Raw genomic sequence first — 16,007 nt, 5'->3', positions numbered from 1 at the left:
TGTCGATGATTAGCACGTCCCAGTACCTGTGTGTAAGCATGGCATTTTTTGGCGAGTGTTCGTGTGTGTGTGTGTGTGTGTGTGTGTGTGTGTATGTGTGTGTGAGCTTGCGTGTGTGTTATGTTCTCTGTAAATAGTTTGAATTCCATTGCTTTCTAAAGTCACGCTTTCATGTTCAGCTCAGTGTCGAGTCCTCTGGTAAACACAGAGCCAAAGGTAGATGTTTTGTGGAGCCAGATTTGGACTATTTTTCCCTGTTTCATTCACTCCCAAATAACACACAGTAACACTGACTCCATTGCACTGCTGTTGCTGTAAGCTGGGGCGTTTGGCCCTCACAGGAGCCTCAGTGGGCTGTTTTGTAAAGTCAGGATAGTGGTGGTTGTTTGTTGAAAGCATGTAAACTGATGCCTGGAAGTCCTGATCTCTTCAGGATTAGCTGGACTGAAAGAGCTACATGCCACAAACTCAGAGCCTGGGGTGACACAAATGACTTGGCCTGGTCTAAAGCCTGGCCGACCTTCACTTTGTCAAATGACTGTGCAGAATAAATAAAACCTGTCAGAACTCACAGATTAGTGGGATTGCCGGCAGTAATGGCCAAAAAAAGAAAATGTTTACATTTCTGGCATTTATTTGGGATTGATGTAATCAAAAGCAGTAGCCACACATTCTTCACTGCAGCTGCTGCAGCACGAACGAACATTTTTTAATGCAAAACATCCACAGCTTCCACCAAACTTGAACTCCTCATTTGCTTTCAGTCTAAAATATATTTTTCGGATACAGCCATTATTTCTTAGTGCTTCTCTGCACTGATAGCTACATAACAAAGGTTCATATCAAATGAAAATGCAGGTCAGGGAATATAAACTGATATTATCAACAGTATTTTATCTGTGTATTTTTCTTTCCTTTTGTTCACGGTGATTGAGTATTCTTGTCAGATTACTGCTGGCCGTAGCATTTTTTACTATTAGGCAGTTATCAGTACAAGGTGGTTAAGGCTAGAAAGATGTCCGTGATAAAAATACTACCTTGTGGTCAGTCTGTTATCATGCAAGCTCATTTAAGTCTGAAAACTAAATAGTGTAAAGATGTAATATACACTTGTGATCATTCTCAGTTCCTGGTTAAAACTTCTTCTCCCCTCCATCTTCTGACCTGTTTTCGGGGGTAACTAGCTGTTGCTGTTGATCATGCCATACTCTAGTGTGGTAATTCTCATGTGTCTTCATCAGGTGAACATTTTTTCGAATGCGCCGATGGTGTCATCCTTCCTGAACGCAATAACTGTTTAAATGCAATGAGAATACCTCTCGTTACAATGGCTGCTGTTCTTCAGTGGGCTGTAGTAACCACTGTAAAGCTTTTCTTTCAACATATTTGAGTCATCATGTCTGGTGTAATCACTGGATGTATTGCTGACAGACTCAGGCAGTCAAAATGAAAGTTGTGTGACCTCTATTTCACGTGTAGCTGATAGTATGTTAGGAGGCAATTTGCCTATTTGTTTATGTAGAGTAAGAACTGTAGATTAAACACTTTAGCTTTAGAGAGCTTTAATTATTAGTGAAATCACGGCTTCCTGCCATCAGCCTTCAGTATCTGCGGTGACCCACAGTAAAGTGATATGAAACCCTCTCTGCTCCCCTCGGATAACCTGATTTCAGTGTGAGTCATAAGTTGTGACTATGATGGTGACGCAATCTTATGACAGATGTTGATGACTTTAGCAGCTGATGATCAGTAACTGTTTGATAAGGGTTCACAGCTCATGTCTAAACAATGCAGCAGTAATGAATGATGGATGAATTTATAAATGAAATATCAGGAACTCGTGGTGCAATATTAACAATGATCAAAGTATGTTTGGGTTAATGTATTACTAGGTTATGAACATTAGAACATTGGAGGTAACCTTGCTGATTTATAAAGCATAGAGCAGGGCCTTCATACCAACGTCCTCTGGATGTTTTTACCTCATTGCACATTCACTTGGACAAGTTTGACTGTAGACTCAGTTCCCAGTTTATTAGAGATAAATACAACAGTCTGCAATAAATCCTACCTTTGTAAAGTTTGTTCAGCTTTTGTTTAAACTCTTTCAGAGATGTGTTGGGTCGACTTTTTGGTTATTTTGAGGCTGCAGCTTGTGTTGAATTGTATTGTGTTACACTGAGAGGTGCCTCTGATATTCAGTCTGCCTTCAGTGATTCTCTAAATGTAGCCCAGTAAACCTCAGTATTGAAATACGTCGATGGAATGGGATGGCATTTTTGAGGATTTGTGGTTACAGGAAAACATACCCACAAAAGAAAGAGAGAGAAAGTCATTAGCAGTAATGAAGACATGATGATCAGCATGAGAAAACAGACAAGTTTGTGTCACTTAATGCAGCATTTAAGACCGGAAAAGTTGCATCATAATATGGCAGCGTTTAAAATTCAGGCAACATCTACCACAAGATTTAAACATTTTACATAAAACATAACATAAACCGAAATTAAAGGATTCCTTAAATTCATCTTGCATCCTTCTTGCTCTGCAAAAACACTTAATACCTGAACCTCTCTGTGCTGCCATACAATCAGGCAACATGGATAAGTGCATTATCCATAAAGTGTCATATAATCAGTCAGTAACAGTTGGTAAAAAACGTAATTAGTCAGTTGCATCACGCAAAAAACTAATTTTGTGACTCATATTAACAATGCTGTGATATACATACACTGATGAGTCAGAGGAGTCGTGCATTAGCTATGCATAAATGAAACATGAACGGTTTACTCATAAGTATGAATAATATAACATGTGGTGCCGTTTTACAGAAAGTATTTAGCACTTTTCCCACAAAGTTATAATGTTCCTGTAAAACCCTGCACTGTCTACATCCGCTTCTTCATTTGAGTCTGGATAACGCTGTTTCATTTTATAATTTTCTCCACATTATCTCACGAGAGACGCAAACGCTCGAAAGACTTGTCCCCTGATCTGTGTTGCTATGGAGTCCCTGGCAGCCTTCATGTAGGCTTGGCTGTAAACATTTCAGGGTTGTTGTACATGGTTTGCTGCAGGTGCCAGCCCCTCCACTGTGTTTTTTCACTGTTTTTTTTCTTCTTCTTCTTCGTGGCTTGGAATAATGCCCAAATGAACTGTCAAGGTGAGCTTAACCTTATCTTCCCTGTCAGTTTTTATTCAGCAGTATTCTACCAAGTTCAGTAATATTTACCTCGTGGGCCTCTAGAACCGGGATTTTTCGACATAAGTAGTTTATTCTATTGCTTCATTTCTGCCTGACGGGATTCCACACGACAATACCCCTAACCTGTTGAGCAAGTTGGTGTACAGAAAAGGGTCTGGGAACACAGTAAACAAGACAGAGAGAGTGAGAGCGGTAGGTGGAGTGGAGGAGGGGGACAGAAGGGGAGTTAAATCAGTCACTCAGCCAAAAAACCAGTGCCACGCCCCAGGTGCCAGGGCTAGTAAGAGCAAGCAGCAGGAATGTGAGGGAAATGAATGGGAGTGTAAGTCCTGCCATTCACATGGTGAGTGCTTTCTTTTTTCACCTTTAGGCTGCACTACTTACCATATAAACATGTCACAAGATATGGTGAGGGTATAAAGGGCAAATATATGCGACTGTTGGCTCCAGAAATATCGAACTTTATGCTGGAAGTCTGATGTGAAAGTTTTTTTGAAGTGATTTGAAGTGTGCTTGGTTTGTTAGTTGACCTCTTGTTTACATTGAACCTGAGTAGAAACTAGATTTATGAATAGTTGAGGAGGGAGGCCACATTTCAGTTTAGATGATATTTATTAAAATGTATTAATAGCATGAGTAGACCCTGATTAAAACTAACCACATGAGCGTGTTGTCTGTCATTTCTGGTGGGGCTTTTAATCTGTTATTATGATGATCACAGACGGACAGAAAATGAAAGGTTTTCGTCAGTGGTCTGCACAACACGACTGCAGTCCTAAGTTAAAATCAAAACATCACGTGGTGCGCGAGTCCGTTTATTTCCCAGCTAACGAGGCTGACCTTTTTAATTTTTTCAGTCTTCTCCTGTATGAAAGGAACAGTGTTTTGTCACGTGTGAATAAAGAATTGCACTCTGTATGCTTACGAGGAAACAAATATGCAGCAAAATAAGAACTTTTTTCAGTCTTTAAAAACGTCAAGGGAGTGTGGAAACACTTTGAACAGGCCAGCCAGTGATTCGAGACCGCTGCTCTGAGAGAAGAGTACATATTTTCTGTCTGTGCGGTTGGCAATCTGTTTACTGGAAGGGTTGCTCACTCACAGCACATGTTGCTGCATGTGCAGCCAGTCAGTGAGCCCCAAGAAGACTGTAGAGTTAAAGTGTAAATGCAGGGGCAGAGAAAGTGTTTTTGCGGAGGGGGTGGAGGGGCGTTTGTGTGCATGTGTATGCATGTGTGTCTCTTTGGAGAACTTAGCAAATAGCCAGCAAAACCACACTAGAATCCTGTGTGTATGTGTGGTTCGGTGTGAGTTATATGAGTTTGCTGAGTCCAGATTTAAGCTCCCTTTCTGGGAACCAGCATTCCCTGCTCTTCTAAAGCGAGCTGTAAGAGACTGGAGGGCTTTGGGAATTAAGAGGCATGGGCTAGTTTCAGTATGTCCCAGGTTTGTCTATTGTACACAGCGAGTGGTAACAATGGGAGGGTTAAGTATCTGATATACACACCAAACCCTGGGACTCAGCTGCAAGTAATTAAAGCTGGCAGTTGGCAGAGAAGAGAGTCAGGCGACTGTAATGGCCGCTCTAAGTTCATACCATAATATTTGGATGATGAATCAGGCTGCTAGTAAAAGTGTTGTCATGCTGTTGACCCAAGGCTTTCTCCCCTCCCCATGTCCCGTTGGCCCTGAGGGAGGCACAGAGAGGAGAGAAAAAGGCTTGTGTTGGACAGAAAAGGAGAAAAACAAGAGAATGACAGCTTCTGCTTTTATCCCAAATAGCCTCATCTTTTTTTGCTTTTTGTTTTTATGATTATATTTGTTTTTGGGTTTTTTTTTGCCATTTGGTTTGGTCCTCCTCAGAATGTATTCAAAGCCCTGAGTTAGCAATTTAGCTTTAATGAAATAGACAAACTTGAGAGACAATGAAGGGAAGATGTAGCTTGGTGGAAAACCTCCTTGCCCATTATTTTTAGCAGCTAATAATTTGGTCCAACAGCCATAAAATCCAAATATATTAAATTTGCAAAGCTATAAAACAAAGAGAAACAGCAAATCCTCACAGTGGAGAAGCTGGAACTAGAGATAGCTTAAGAGACCACTCGTTGCATCTCTAGTCCTGAGCCTAAAGGAGACCTCCACCACTTTCACACATCAGTGTCTGCTTACATGTCTTGGGGAGCACTGCTGCATAACGTGAAGCCCTGTGTGGCTCCAGAGGGACCTGTGTGAAGTCTGTCTAAGCATACTTTAATCTCTCTTACTGAAATGTCGGTGGTTGAGTTGCATTGTGGGTAACGTGGGTGCCAGGTTTTGACAAGGAAAAAGACAATATTTCTCTCCTTCTACTGCTTGAATTAGCTTTTTTGTGTGTCCATCGTGAGTTCAACAGTGTTGTAGGAGTGCAGTACTAAGCTGGACTATGGTGCACCAGAAATTATACTTGTTTTAACTAGTAAATATGATCTTTCAAATGAAGGTATAAGTTCTGATCATCATCATAATCAGGTCACTTCAAATTTATTCCCTCTCTAATGGCAGCTTTTTTTAATCCCTCTAGAGTCTATCAACAAACTGTCTTGCATTGAACCTAATAATCATGAGTGCCGCTATCTTGGAGAGGACAGACAACAGTCTCGCATGATTCTTGCATACATGCAGAGCTGCAAACCAGTTTGGCATCTGAGCTTAGACTGGAATTATCATGCATTGTTCCCATTGGCTTAGCTCTGCGTCATGGATATTTATTTGTTGTTTATCAGATTCGTAGCCGACCAGGTTGCGGGTATGTTCTTACAGTTGTGCAAAAGTTGTGATGTTAAACTGCTGGACAACAGTGTGTAAAACTGTGATTACAACATCAACATAATATCAGGCTAAATAGAGAAATGGTATTTCTGAAGACAGCATGAGTGAAAACAACAAGAACTCACTCACTCATTTTTTAGGTTTCACGACTGCAACTAGGTGGTCGTCAACAGAAGACCAGTCCAGCTGTGAACTGCCTGTTAATATGTCACCTCATCGTCTCTTATGTGTTCCCCCTTCCTCTCTCGACAGAATCAGCGTATGACCTTCTTCCCAGAGAGCTACAGTTGCCTTCCTCTACTCAGCAGAACCCAAAAGTCATGAGTCAAAAGAGCGGCGGAGAGGCAGGGCCTCCCCCTTCAGCTGCTCTAGCATCAGGTAGGATTCTGCTCCTCTTATCCTTATTTCTCCTCTGCAAGTAGGACTGATCATGCCCCGACCTAACCAAAACACAACTCATGTAACAGTCTGTACCTGTGGTCAGACAAACGCCTGCGTACGGCAGGAAAGAATGTCATCCAACAAGAGAGTTAAGCCAACTGAACATCTATCTGTACCTGCTGGTAGACTGTGAAATACTTGGTCAAGGGGATTGTTGTGATCTACTGTATGTTGAGGCCTGTTGCAGCAACATCATGTTGAAATGTAGGTCATGTATTGCAGGTTCAGGTAGTACGTAGAGACCTCTGCCTTTGTACAGGCTTTTTTGTGCTATAGACTGTTAAATAGATTAGTGGTTTAAACTGTACACAATAATAAATAGAACTTTTTTAGAGAGCAAGGAAGCTTTGAGTGGCTGTAATCACTTTGTTGACCATTTTACACTTTAAAGGTGGAGCTATTGTTCGCAGGGGAAAATCATATTTTGAAGAGAAATTAGATATACTGCTAATGGCTAATTACTGCACAATTTAAGCTTTTTTTTATGTAGGAGATTAACAACATCACGATCATATATAAATCACTTTAGATGATTGTTTGATGTGTGATGATTAGACAGTATTTTAGATGGAAAAAGTTCTGCATTTCACAGAATCGAGCAGTTATTGTCTGGTTTTCTGCTGATAATGAGCATCGCAAAAACACAAAACAACATGAGGGTACAGTGGGCACACAACAGAAGACACACAGATATGAAGCTTATTTAAACAGTCATCATGTTCCTCTGTCACGTTTCTTCCCTTTTTCTTTGACCCTTCACATTTTGATTGTGTGTTCTCTTGATACAGTGGTGTCCAAATATAAACTTTCCTCTGAGAAGTGACTGCGTAGCCATCCAGCTCCCAACTGGCACATAATTAAAGAAAAAGAACAAGCAGAACGTGTTATTAATGATTTTTTTTTTCTTCATTTGCAGCACTGTTTATGCTGTTTTAAAATCGTTCATGGTGGTGGTGTAGTGAGTAGGGTGTAATGGAGGTTAAACGCTCATAACCCTCCTCTCCACATGCGTGATGGCGGTGGCTACTGTACATCTGTGATCATATATGTTTCTGTGTTTTGATGCTTGTTCAAAATGACACTACCTCCATGCGTTTTGTGTGCCTCTTTTTCTTTCCGACTGTGTTTTGCAAACTAATGAGTCACCAAACGATCCGCAATGTCAGCAGCAGTCTAACTCCTTTTTACGATCTGCAACTTAACCAGACTTTTCCCCACTCTTCATCTAGTTCATTGTAACTATTTGAATGCTTTTGAAATTACAGTGTATGTCGGCATGCTGGAGCAACCCTTTCTGACAAACAAAATACCCTGTGTAATGATTATTTTTTTTTAAAAATCTGAATAAATTTTTACTGTTCAGCTCTTATTGCTCATTCGCTGTCTCATTTTTATATTCCAGGAAGTTCCCTCTGAAGCAGGGAGTGTCTGCATGTAAAATGGTCTGCAGTTCTCTGCTTCATAGGTCAGAAGCTTGTTTATTTTGTCTCTGTGGCTACGTTCAGTCCCAACAAAATGAACTTTTGTAGCAAAAAACATAAAAACAATTGAAAGTAAAAGCTCCAATAATTGGCATGCATCGTATTGTACACATTATGGTTTTGAACTTCCCTCTCTATTTCAACATTTTGGCTTTTTGTCAGTTCAACACGAGCGAAATGCTAGTAATAATGATAGATTCATTCAGTTAGTTGTTTTTGTTTTTTTTGTTTTTTTCAGTTGCAAATGAATTTATTCAGCATATTTAAAATATTTAAATAAGGGGGACTGCTCACCTCTCACCTCTTCTTTGGTTCCTTTTTAGGCACACCTATACTGCTCTTCACATATTGTACACTTACAAATCTTCAGATATTTTCAGCATCACAGACACACGTAAGATCCAATGAAAAGGGGGAAATTTTTAATTGGATAAAAAAAAAAATACAAAAAAAGCAAAAAAGAAACAATCATGAAACAAATTTTGCTCCTTAAATGGGACTGCTAGCCAACACTGGTTGAGATGCTTTTATTCACTGTTAATTATTTGCACTGTAGATGCCACGTCCTCTTCTATGACCATGGAAGGCCCCCGCAGTGCTTTTTCCACCTCTTCCAGCTCCACCATGCATTCCAGTACTTCAGGCAGTGACCCGAACCCAATTCACAGCGGCAATGTTGACCCAGAGGACAGCAGGAGTAGCAGAGCGGTCCCAGAGGTTGTCGGAGCAGAAGGCGGGAATGGTCCTGGCAGCAGTGGCTGTAACTGCAGGGGCAGCAGTGAGCTAGGAGGAGGAAGAGGCGCAGCGTCCCAGGAGGCCCAGCCACATCACCAGATGACCCCATCCAAGCGCCGCACCGTACTGAACATCTCTCCACCTCCGCAAGACCTGCTTGACGACAGCCGTATGTCCTGCCAGGATGAAGCGTCCCTGGACTCAGAGCAGAGTAACAGCATCTGGATGGACGACTCCCTCTCCAACTTCAGTATCATGAGCACCGTCTCTTACAATGACAACACAGAGGTGCCACGAAAGTCCCGCAAACGTACCCCTCGCCAGAGGCCTGGTCCCAAGTCTGTGCCCGCAGGGGAAGCCAGCATGGACGTGTTCGATGCCGACAGTGCCAAAGGTCCACACTTTGTCCTGTCGCAGCTAGGCCCCGACAACAAGACTGGACCAAAAGGAAGGTTTGTGTAACACTTAGATGTAGTTAGTTTCAAATACTTAAACTGAGATCCACCTTCTTATGGCCCTCTGCTTCTCATGAAGTTGTCAGAGGAGCTATGGTTGTGTACAGATGGGTGAAGAAGTAAAGGAAAAACCAACATTAGGTGTCCTTGTCCTTTCAGATCAGAGTCTCTGTGAAGCTCTGCTGGCGGACGTGCGGAGGTGTCAAGTGACACATAAGAAATTGTGAAATGCATTTTTTCACTATTTTTTAAAAACATTTTATAGGCTGAACAATGAATCCATTAAGACTCAGCGCAAATAGTCAGCAATGATAATGAAATTAATCACTAGTTGCAGCCCTAAAATATTCCCATTGCTCAAAAATGTCCCCAGTTGTGTTCAGTGAGATTAGATGTGGTGATTGCTAAAGCTGTCAAACCATTCAGTGAAGCCTCCTCCCCCTGCATGAAAGCATCTGCAATCAAGTTTTTCCAGTTATTTGTTTCCCACCAGTGGCCAAGGAAAACAATGACTGCACTTATTGTTGGAAGTTGTTGACTGAGTCATTGATAGATGTTTTATTCGTTTCATATTCTCTCTGTGGTAGCTGTACAGTTGGGTAGGTGCTCAGCCTTCATTCTGTGTGACCCTTGTCTTGCAGGCCCTCTTTGATAACTTCATACAGCACTCACTCTGACTGTCAGAAGAGGTATTATTATCAGATGACACATTGCACAGCAGATGGAAATCTTCAACAAACTACTCTGGCTCTAAATTTCCCACCACACTTTGACTGAAGAAGAGCGGCCAGATCAGAGGGGAGGGAGGGGCAGGATACTGAAGTACAAACAATGGTCAGCCACAGTGAATCACAGAGCCTCTCTCAAAGACCCAGGATAAGCAGAGCAGATTAAATAAACAGATAACTCTGAACGCTTTAAGAACCGGGGATAGAATATGCTTGGTTGATGGAGGGACTGTTAGCTCTGCGTTGCTCAGAGCATCATGGGGTGTGAGGGATTGGGGGGGCGGGGGGGTCTGAACAAATAAGGACATGGTAATCTGTTAAAGCAAGTTCCAGACATTCTTTCTAAAATAAAATAGTGAGAAAATGTTTGAGTCAGAAATGATCGAAGTGGTCTTTGTTGCAGCTCTGATGATCCTCAGACAGCTAAACACAAAGGAGGAACTCTGTTGATGCAGTATCCACAGAAGAGTGAGGGAAAGGAGCTAAAGATCCTCGTCCAGCCTGAGACTCAGCACCGAGCCCGCTATCTGACCGAAGGCAGCAGAGGGTCAGTGAAGGACCGCACTCAGCAGGGCTTCCCTACTGTCAAGGTAACCGTTACACCCCTGACTCGGCCTCTGTCACGACCTTTCTGCTATAGTGGGCTTAATGTTTAAGGTCAAGTTAATGTTTGGGTTATTGCCAGAGGTGTGTGTGTGTGTAAGATTTGCTATTCTTAGAGCGATGGCAGTGCAAAAAATGTCAACTGTGTTTGAGCTGGAAGAGTCAAGGTCATTGTGTGTCAGTGAGACTGAATATGCTCTGCAGGGATGTCCCCAATCACAAATATCAGACAGTCTTTTAATACTGTTAGCCTGCCAGTCCCAGGTGTAATCAAGTATTTTTTTCTGCTCAGTTGGTCATGTTTTAATCATGTTTTATAGTGTTTTCTATTATATATATGAAGAGTTTCAGGGTTCGACAGGGGTCAGCGAGTGCAGTCACCAAGTGTTTATGACCGTCTTCCTGTTAGATTTAGATATTTTTTGTGTAGAAGTGGACATCCATATTGTGGTGTGAGGAAGATTCTGGTAGTTACTAATACTTTATGAAAGTGCAATCTCTTCCAGTCATTGACCACTTTAGGCCATCGATTGACTCACAGGAATTGAATTTGTGCCGGAGTTTATCTGCAAATCTTTGCACAGAGAGTCCTCTGCCCAGAAACTCTCAATAAAAGATCTCAATGAGATTCATCACTAGTTGTAGATCTCAATAAAAAATAATAACAGTGATCTCAATAATAATAAATAAATTCTCAAATTGAAAATGAGACCGCTGGCTTTGCAGTGAAGACTAAGGAAGATGAAGAGTCAGGCAGGAGCCAGAGCAGAGACACTGCCGAGCGTTTGATGATTAAATTTGTCAGTTTGTCATTGATGTTAGCCCAGGAGGTGATCTGGAGAGGAATCTGGGCACACGGCAGCCTGAGCTCTGCTGGATCAGTTACTGCTTTGTTTGTACTGTCAGGGCTCGTGAAGAGCAGGTGGACCCTGATGCAGAAAATGGGCATACGTACAAGTCAGAAATAGAGGGTAGCAGCAGAAGATAACAAGCACAGGTAGGCTTTTAAAAGGCTGACCAGATTGCACATGAGGACAGAATGAAGATGGGCTGTTAAAGGAGGAGAGACTAACTGGGGGAAGCCTTTGTAAATGGGCAGGACACATGAAGCTTAATTGCTTAGAGAAGAGAAGATTCCAAAATGCATCTGCTCCACAGGTACAGAAGTACTTGGTTAGCATGTAGCATCGGTCGACACCATTTCAGTATCTAGCCTCCTACAGTAGTTTGTATTATATGTTAATTTGGTAACATTTTTAATAATATATCTTCTCTTTTTTCACTGATGCAGCTGGAGGGAGTGAATGAGCCGGTAGTGTTGCAGGTGTTTGTTGGCAATGATACTGGGCGCGTGAAGCCTCATGGATTTTACCAAGCTTGCAGGGTCACCGGCCGCAACACCACAGCCTGCAAAGAGGTGGACGTTGATGGCACAACTGTCATCGAGGTGTCCCTTGATCCAAGCACCAACATGACACTAGCGTATGTGCTTTTCTCAACATTGAAATGGGGTTGTTAACACTTTAATTTTAATATGTTAAACCATGAACAGAGCCCTTATTTTTTTTTTTGGTGTTATAATGCTTTTTAGGTGTTAATGTTGTAAAGAGCTGCTAGTTAAGCAAACACTGCACAGTTAGTTATCTAAACTGCAAGTTTTCTCAGCTAACATTGTCTCTCTGTGCAGGGTGGACTGCGTTGGGATCTTGAAGCTTCGTAATGCTGACGTCGAGGCTCGCATTGGTGTCGCTGGGTCCAAGAAAAAGAGCACACGCGCTCGGCTGGTGTTTCGGGTTAACATCCCCCGTCCAGATGGTTCCGTGCTCACACTACAGACTCCTTCATCTCCAATCCTGTGCAGTAAGTCAGTCTCCTGCTGTTTGTCTCTGTGGAAATGCGATTATATGAGCTGATATATTATGTGTTGGGATACAAGTGTTAGATTGTAGATAGATGTATTATTTCATTACTTTACACCAGTTTCAAAACAAGTCAACTGCTTGTCACCTACTTACACAGTAAATAATTGCCTTTATAAATGGAGCTATTTTCTTCTCTTTAACAGGAGATGTCCTGTTTGTGAAGTTTAATATTAGCCTGAGGTCAGGAGGCTGTCACCTTTTGATGTCCACATTTGGAAACAATGTGTAAAGATCCCTCCAGATTAGAGTTTTATTTAATAATGCCTACAGTATGAGGGTGTGGTTGGTTTCATAAACAGGAAAGACGCCTCGAGCCATAAGAAAGTTTCTGAGTGAGTGGATTTAAGAGAAGTGCTTTGAGAGAGACAGGGGAGAAAGAAGGAAAGGACGAAACAATAGAGGTGTGTGGACTTCTATTGTTTACACAGAACCAGCATGCAATCCAGGGAACTGTCCTTCCACACAAAAAATATAGTAATTCCACTTGGCGTCTGCGTGCGTGTGTGTGTGTGTGTGGATGTGTATTACTCAGGTTGTGGGGACTAAAATCTGTTCAGCACAGTCATATCGAGAGGACTCGCCTTCTTTATGAGGACAGAACACAAGTCCCTGTAATGTAAATCATTACATGTTAGAATGAAGACTTGGTTTAAGGTTAAGGTAAGGTTAGGGTCACGCAGCAGTGGTTACGGTTAGGATAGTGCTCCAGGAAATGAAAAGACGTCAATGTAGTGTCCTCTGAAGTGATGGAAACACGACTGTGTGTGCGTGCGTGCGTGCGTGCGTGCGTGCGTGCGTGCGTGCGTGCGTGCGTGCGTGCGTGCGTGCGTGCGTGCGTGCGTGCGTGTGAGGAGTGAAAAAGGTTTGTGAAACGAGGACAAGGGGAGTTGTTTTGAGCTTGTGCAAAGTTAATTTCAGCATTTTGAAGGCCTGTGAGAAACAGACAGTATTTGAGTTGTATGAAAACCTTTTTGTTCAGAGTATCTACAGGCCTTGAAAGGTCTTCCAAAGCATACAGTTTAGTTTCCTGAACAAAAAAAAAAGGCCTGGGAAGTGTAGTTACAAAACGTTTTGTATCAGATTGCAGGCTGTCAGGAGATATTACACAAATATAAAGTGGGGCTGATTGATGCGACAGTGGGTTGTGCTGCAGGACGCTGTTTAATCCTTTCAGTCAGAAAGACAGAAAGAGTTTCAGTCAGCACTGTCAGATTTATAGCAAACACTGTCACTGTTGCTAATTAGCTTGGAAGCTCATCGTCTCACAGTGGGAAGAGTAGAGCAGTAGGCCAAAATAGTTTAACCATGTAGTGTTAAATGAATTCTTTTGAGGGGTTACGGACACCTCATCGCTCTGTATTTGTATTTCTTCTGGATTTAAATCAGCATGACACCTGTGTGAAAATAAGTTTTAACCAATCTGCTTCTTTTGTTTCCTCCCTAAAACCAGGTTTATTATTATTTTGTATATATTTTTGATGAGCTTTGTTAAAACTGTTTGTATTTGCTCTGTTTACAGCTCAACCTGCAGGGGTGCCTGAAATCCTAAAGAAGTCACTACACAGTTGCTCAGTGAGGGGAGGAGAAGAGGTCTTTATCATTGGCAAAAACTTTCTTAAAGACACCAAAGTCATATTTCATGAGAACGTTTCAGGTAAAAAAAAAACCATGTGATTGGCCGTGGACATTTTGGTTTCATGCATTTTAAATTGTCCTCCAGTAAACATGCTTCACCCTCTGTCTGTTCCAGATGAGACATCGTGGAAGGCAGAGGCTGAAATTGACATGGAGCTGTTTCACCAGGTAGAAATGTGATTGTTCTTGTGTTATTTTTGTACCATTAATGCTGATTACGAATGAGCTGAGTAGATAGAAGCAGCCATTTCACATTTGTATGGGGCTTTAGATGTAATCATCTTAAATGGCTGCTGGTTCAAAGGTTTGAGTAGTCTCATTGTGTTCTGACCTAATTACCCTCCGTCTCAAAGGCTATACTGAGTGTGTCTCAACAGTCCAGTTTAAACCTTTGCCCTTGTAAACAAAGTGGTCAGAGGTAGCTGAATTAATGAGTCTGCAGCTAATAGCAAAGGTTCTTGTGTTTAATAGATGACATTTTGTTTTCTTGGTGAAGGTACACTGTGGAGTTTTCTTCTTTTGTCTTGATTGTTTCTGACTGAAGTGTATATCTACAAGGCCTGACGAACGTATTAAAGCATGCACTTTCTGCACTGTTGGCCTCTTTTCTTCCCATCCAAACATTGGTCCTCACTGTTGCCATGGTCAAAAGCTCTACAGGGTACCTTCAGTTGTTCTATATTATCTGTTCCACTCACCCTTTGACTCTGATTAGATAAGTGTGTTCAGACTCTGCTGTGCATTAATTCATTTGTGTTGGCTCTTTTTGAATGATCACCCCCAGAATCACTTGATAGTGAAGGTTCCTGCGTACCAGAACCAGGCCATCACCTCCTCCGTGTGTGTGGGGATCTACGTGGTGACGAATGCTGGCAGGTCTCATGATGTTCAGCCTTTTACCTACACTCCAGATTCAGGTTTGCTCCAGTCAATTTCAGTTAATCTGCTAAATCACACCGAGTGTCTCTAGCTGGTGAAAAGACAAGATTGTTCACGTAACCTTCAGTTTACTATGTCCTTGTTGACAAATGAGTTTTTGCCCAAGGATAAAAAAACAAATTGTGTTCCCACTAACCACAGCAAAGAAGTTTGTTTTACACATATTTTCTCTCCCACAGAAACAAGAGTTGCACCACAGCTTTGTTGAATTTAATTACAAGGGTTTTTTTTTTTTTACTCAACACCACCACCTACAGTAGGATCAGAGCACATATTAACTATCATGAGAAATGTCTTTTCAAGAGCACAATACACAGCCCATTTCTAAACACAGGAACGCAGGGTCATCCGCAGTCAGGTCTGTCTTTCATCAGCACTTTCATCAAAGTGACTATAATGAAACAATGAACAATGTAATTTCCAGTTCTGCGCACCACATTTACCATCTTTCTTAATAACATAACATTGTTACGCTGCATTTGACAAAGACTTTCCATTTTTGTGGACTCATCTGTTGCTGTTTGCTGTTGCAGCCAAAAATGATGTTCCTGTGAAGAAAGAGATGCCCTCTCCAGTGAAGACTTGTTCATTTGATGAACAAATCAAAGGTTCTTTTCCCTTTGTGAACTGTTCTACCCTAACCATGATAATGGCCCCCTTGTGAATGCTGCTAATATATTGTGCACAGAGTTAAGTGCAGACTTATCTCACAGTCAACTGCCCATCTTTGAATAGCTGAACACAAAGCAAAATTGGACATTTTAAGAAGAAAACATTTTCCTTCGTCTTGCTTCTACAGTTCTAGATGGTGCCTTGATGCCTTCAATGTTGCCTTTAGTGAAGAGAGAAGATGTCACTCCGATGGAGGTCACCAGCAACCTTCATTCTTCTGGTGTATTTAAGGTGATATATTGATTTTTAACCCTGTTAAAGGCCTGATTAATAACTATTACATAGTGATTTTGATTGGATTGGAGTCATTTGATTTTACAAATCACATACATGTTTAGTGTTTAGTCACTCAATGTAGTTTACACTTTATTCCTTTACAGTAC

The 16,007-nt window shown here is 41.6% G+C and overlaps 1 protein-coding gene across 2 annotated transcripts in view; it reads left to right on the top strand.

The window, feature by feature from the left end:
* The window catches only part of nfat5b (nuclear factor of activated T cells 5b), a 35,396-nt gene that overhangs the window by 11,933 nt on the left and 7,456 nt on the right, over positions 1–16,007 (top strand). For both annotated transcript variants that reach the window (XM_076728359.1, XM_076728350.1), the window contains exons 2-11: positions 6,266–6,391; positions 8,492–9,122; positions 10,257–10,443; positions 11,748–11,938; positions 12,144–12,316; positions 13,898–14,032; positions 14,129–14,181; positions 14,798–14,930; positions 15,486–15,560; positions 15,752–15,855. In XM_076728359.1, coding sequence (XP_076584474.1) covers positions 6,266–6,391; positions 8,492–9,122; positions 10,257–10,443; positions 11,748–11,938; positions 12,144–12,316; positions 13,898–14,032; positions 14,129–14,181; positions 14,798–14,930; positions 15,486–15,560; positions 15,752–15,855 — 1,808 coding nt within the window. The remainder of the gene's footprint in view (positions 1–6,265; positions 6,392–8,491; positions 9,123–10,256; positions 10,444–11,747; positions 11,939–12,143; positions 12,317–13,897; positions 14,033–14,128; positions 14,182–14,797; positions 14,931–15,485; positions 15,561–15,751; positions 15,856–16,007) is intronic.

This window comes from Chaetodon auriga, chromosome 1 (genome assembly GCF_051107435.1).
Source record: "Chaetodon auriga isolate fChaAug3 chromosome 1, fChaAug3.hap1, whole genome shotgun sequence".
Taxonomy (NCBI): Eukaryota; Metazoa; Chordata; class Actinopteri; order Chaetodontiformes; family Chaetodontidae; genus Chaetodon; species Chaetodon auriga.
This window is presented reverse-complemented; position numbering and strand designations above follow the sequence as displayed.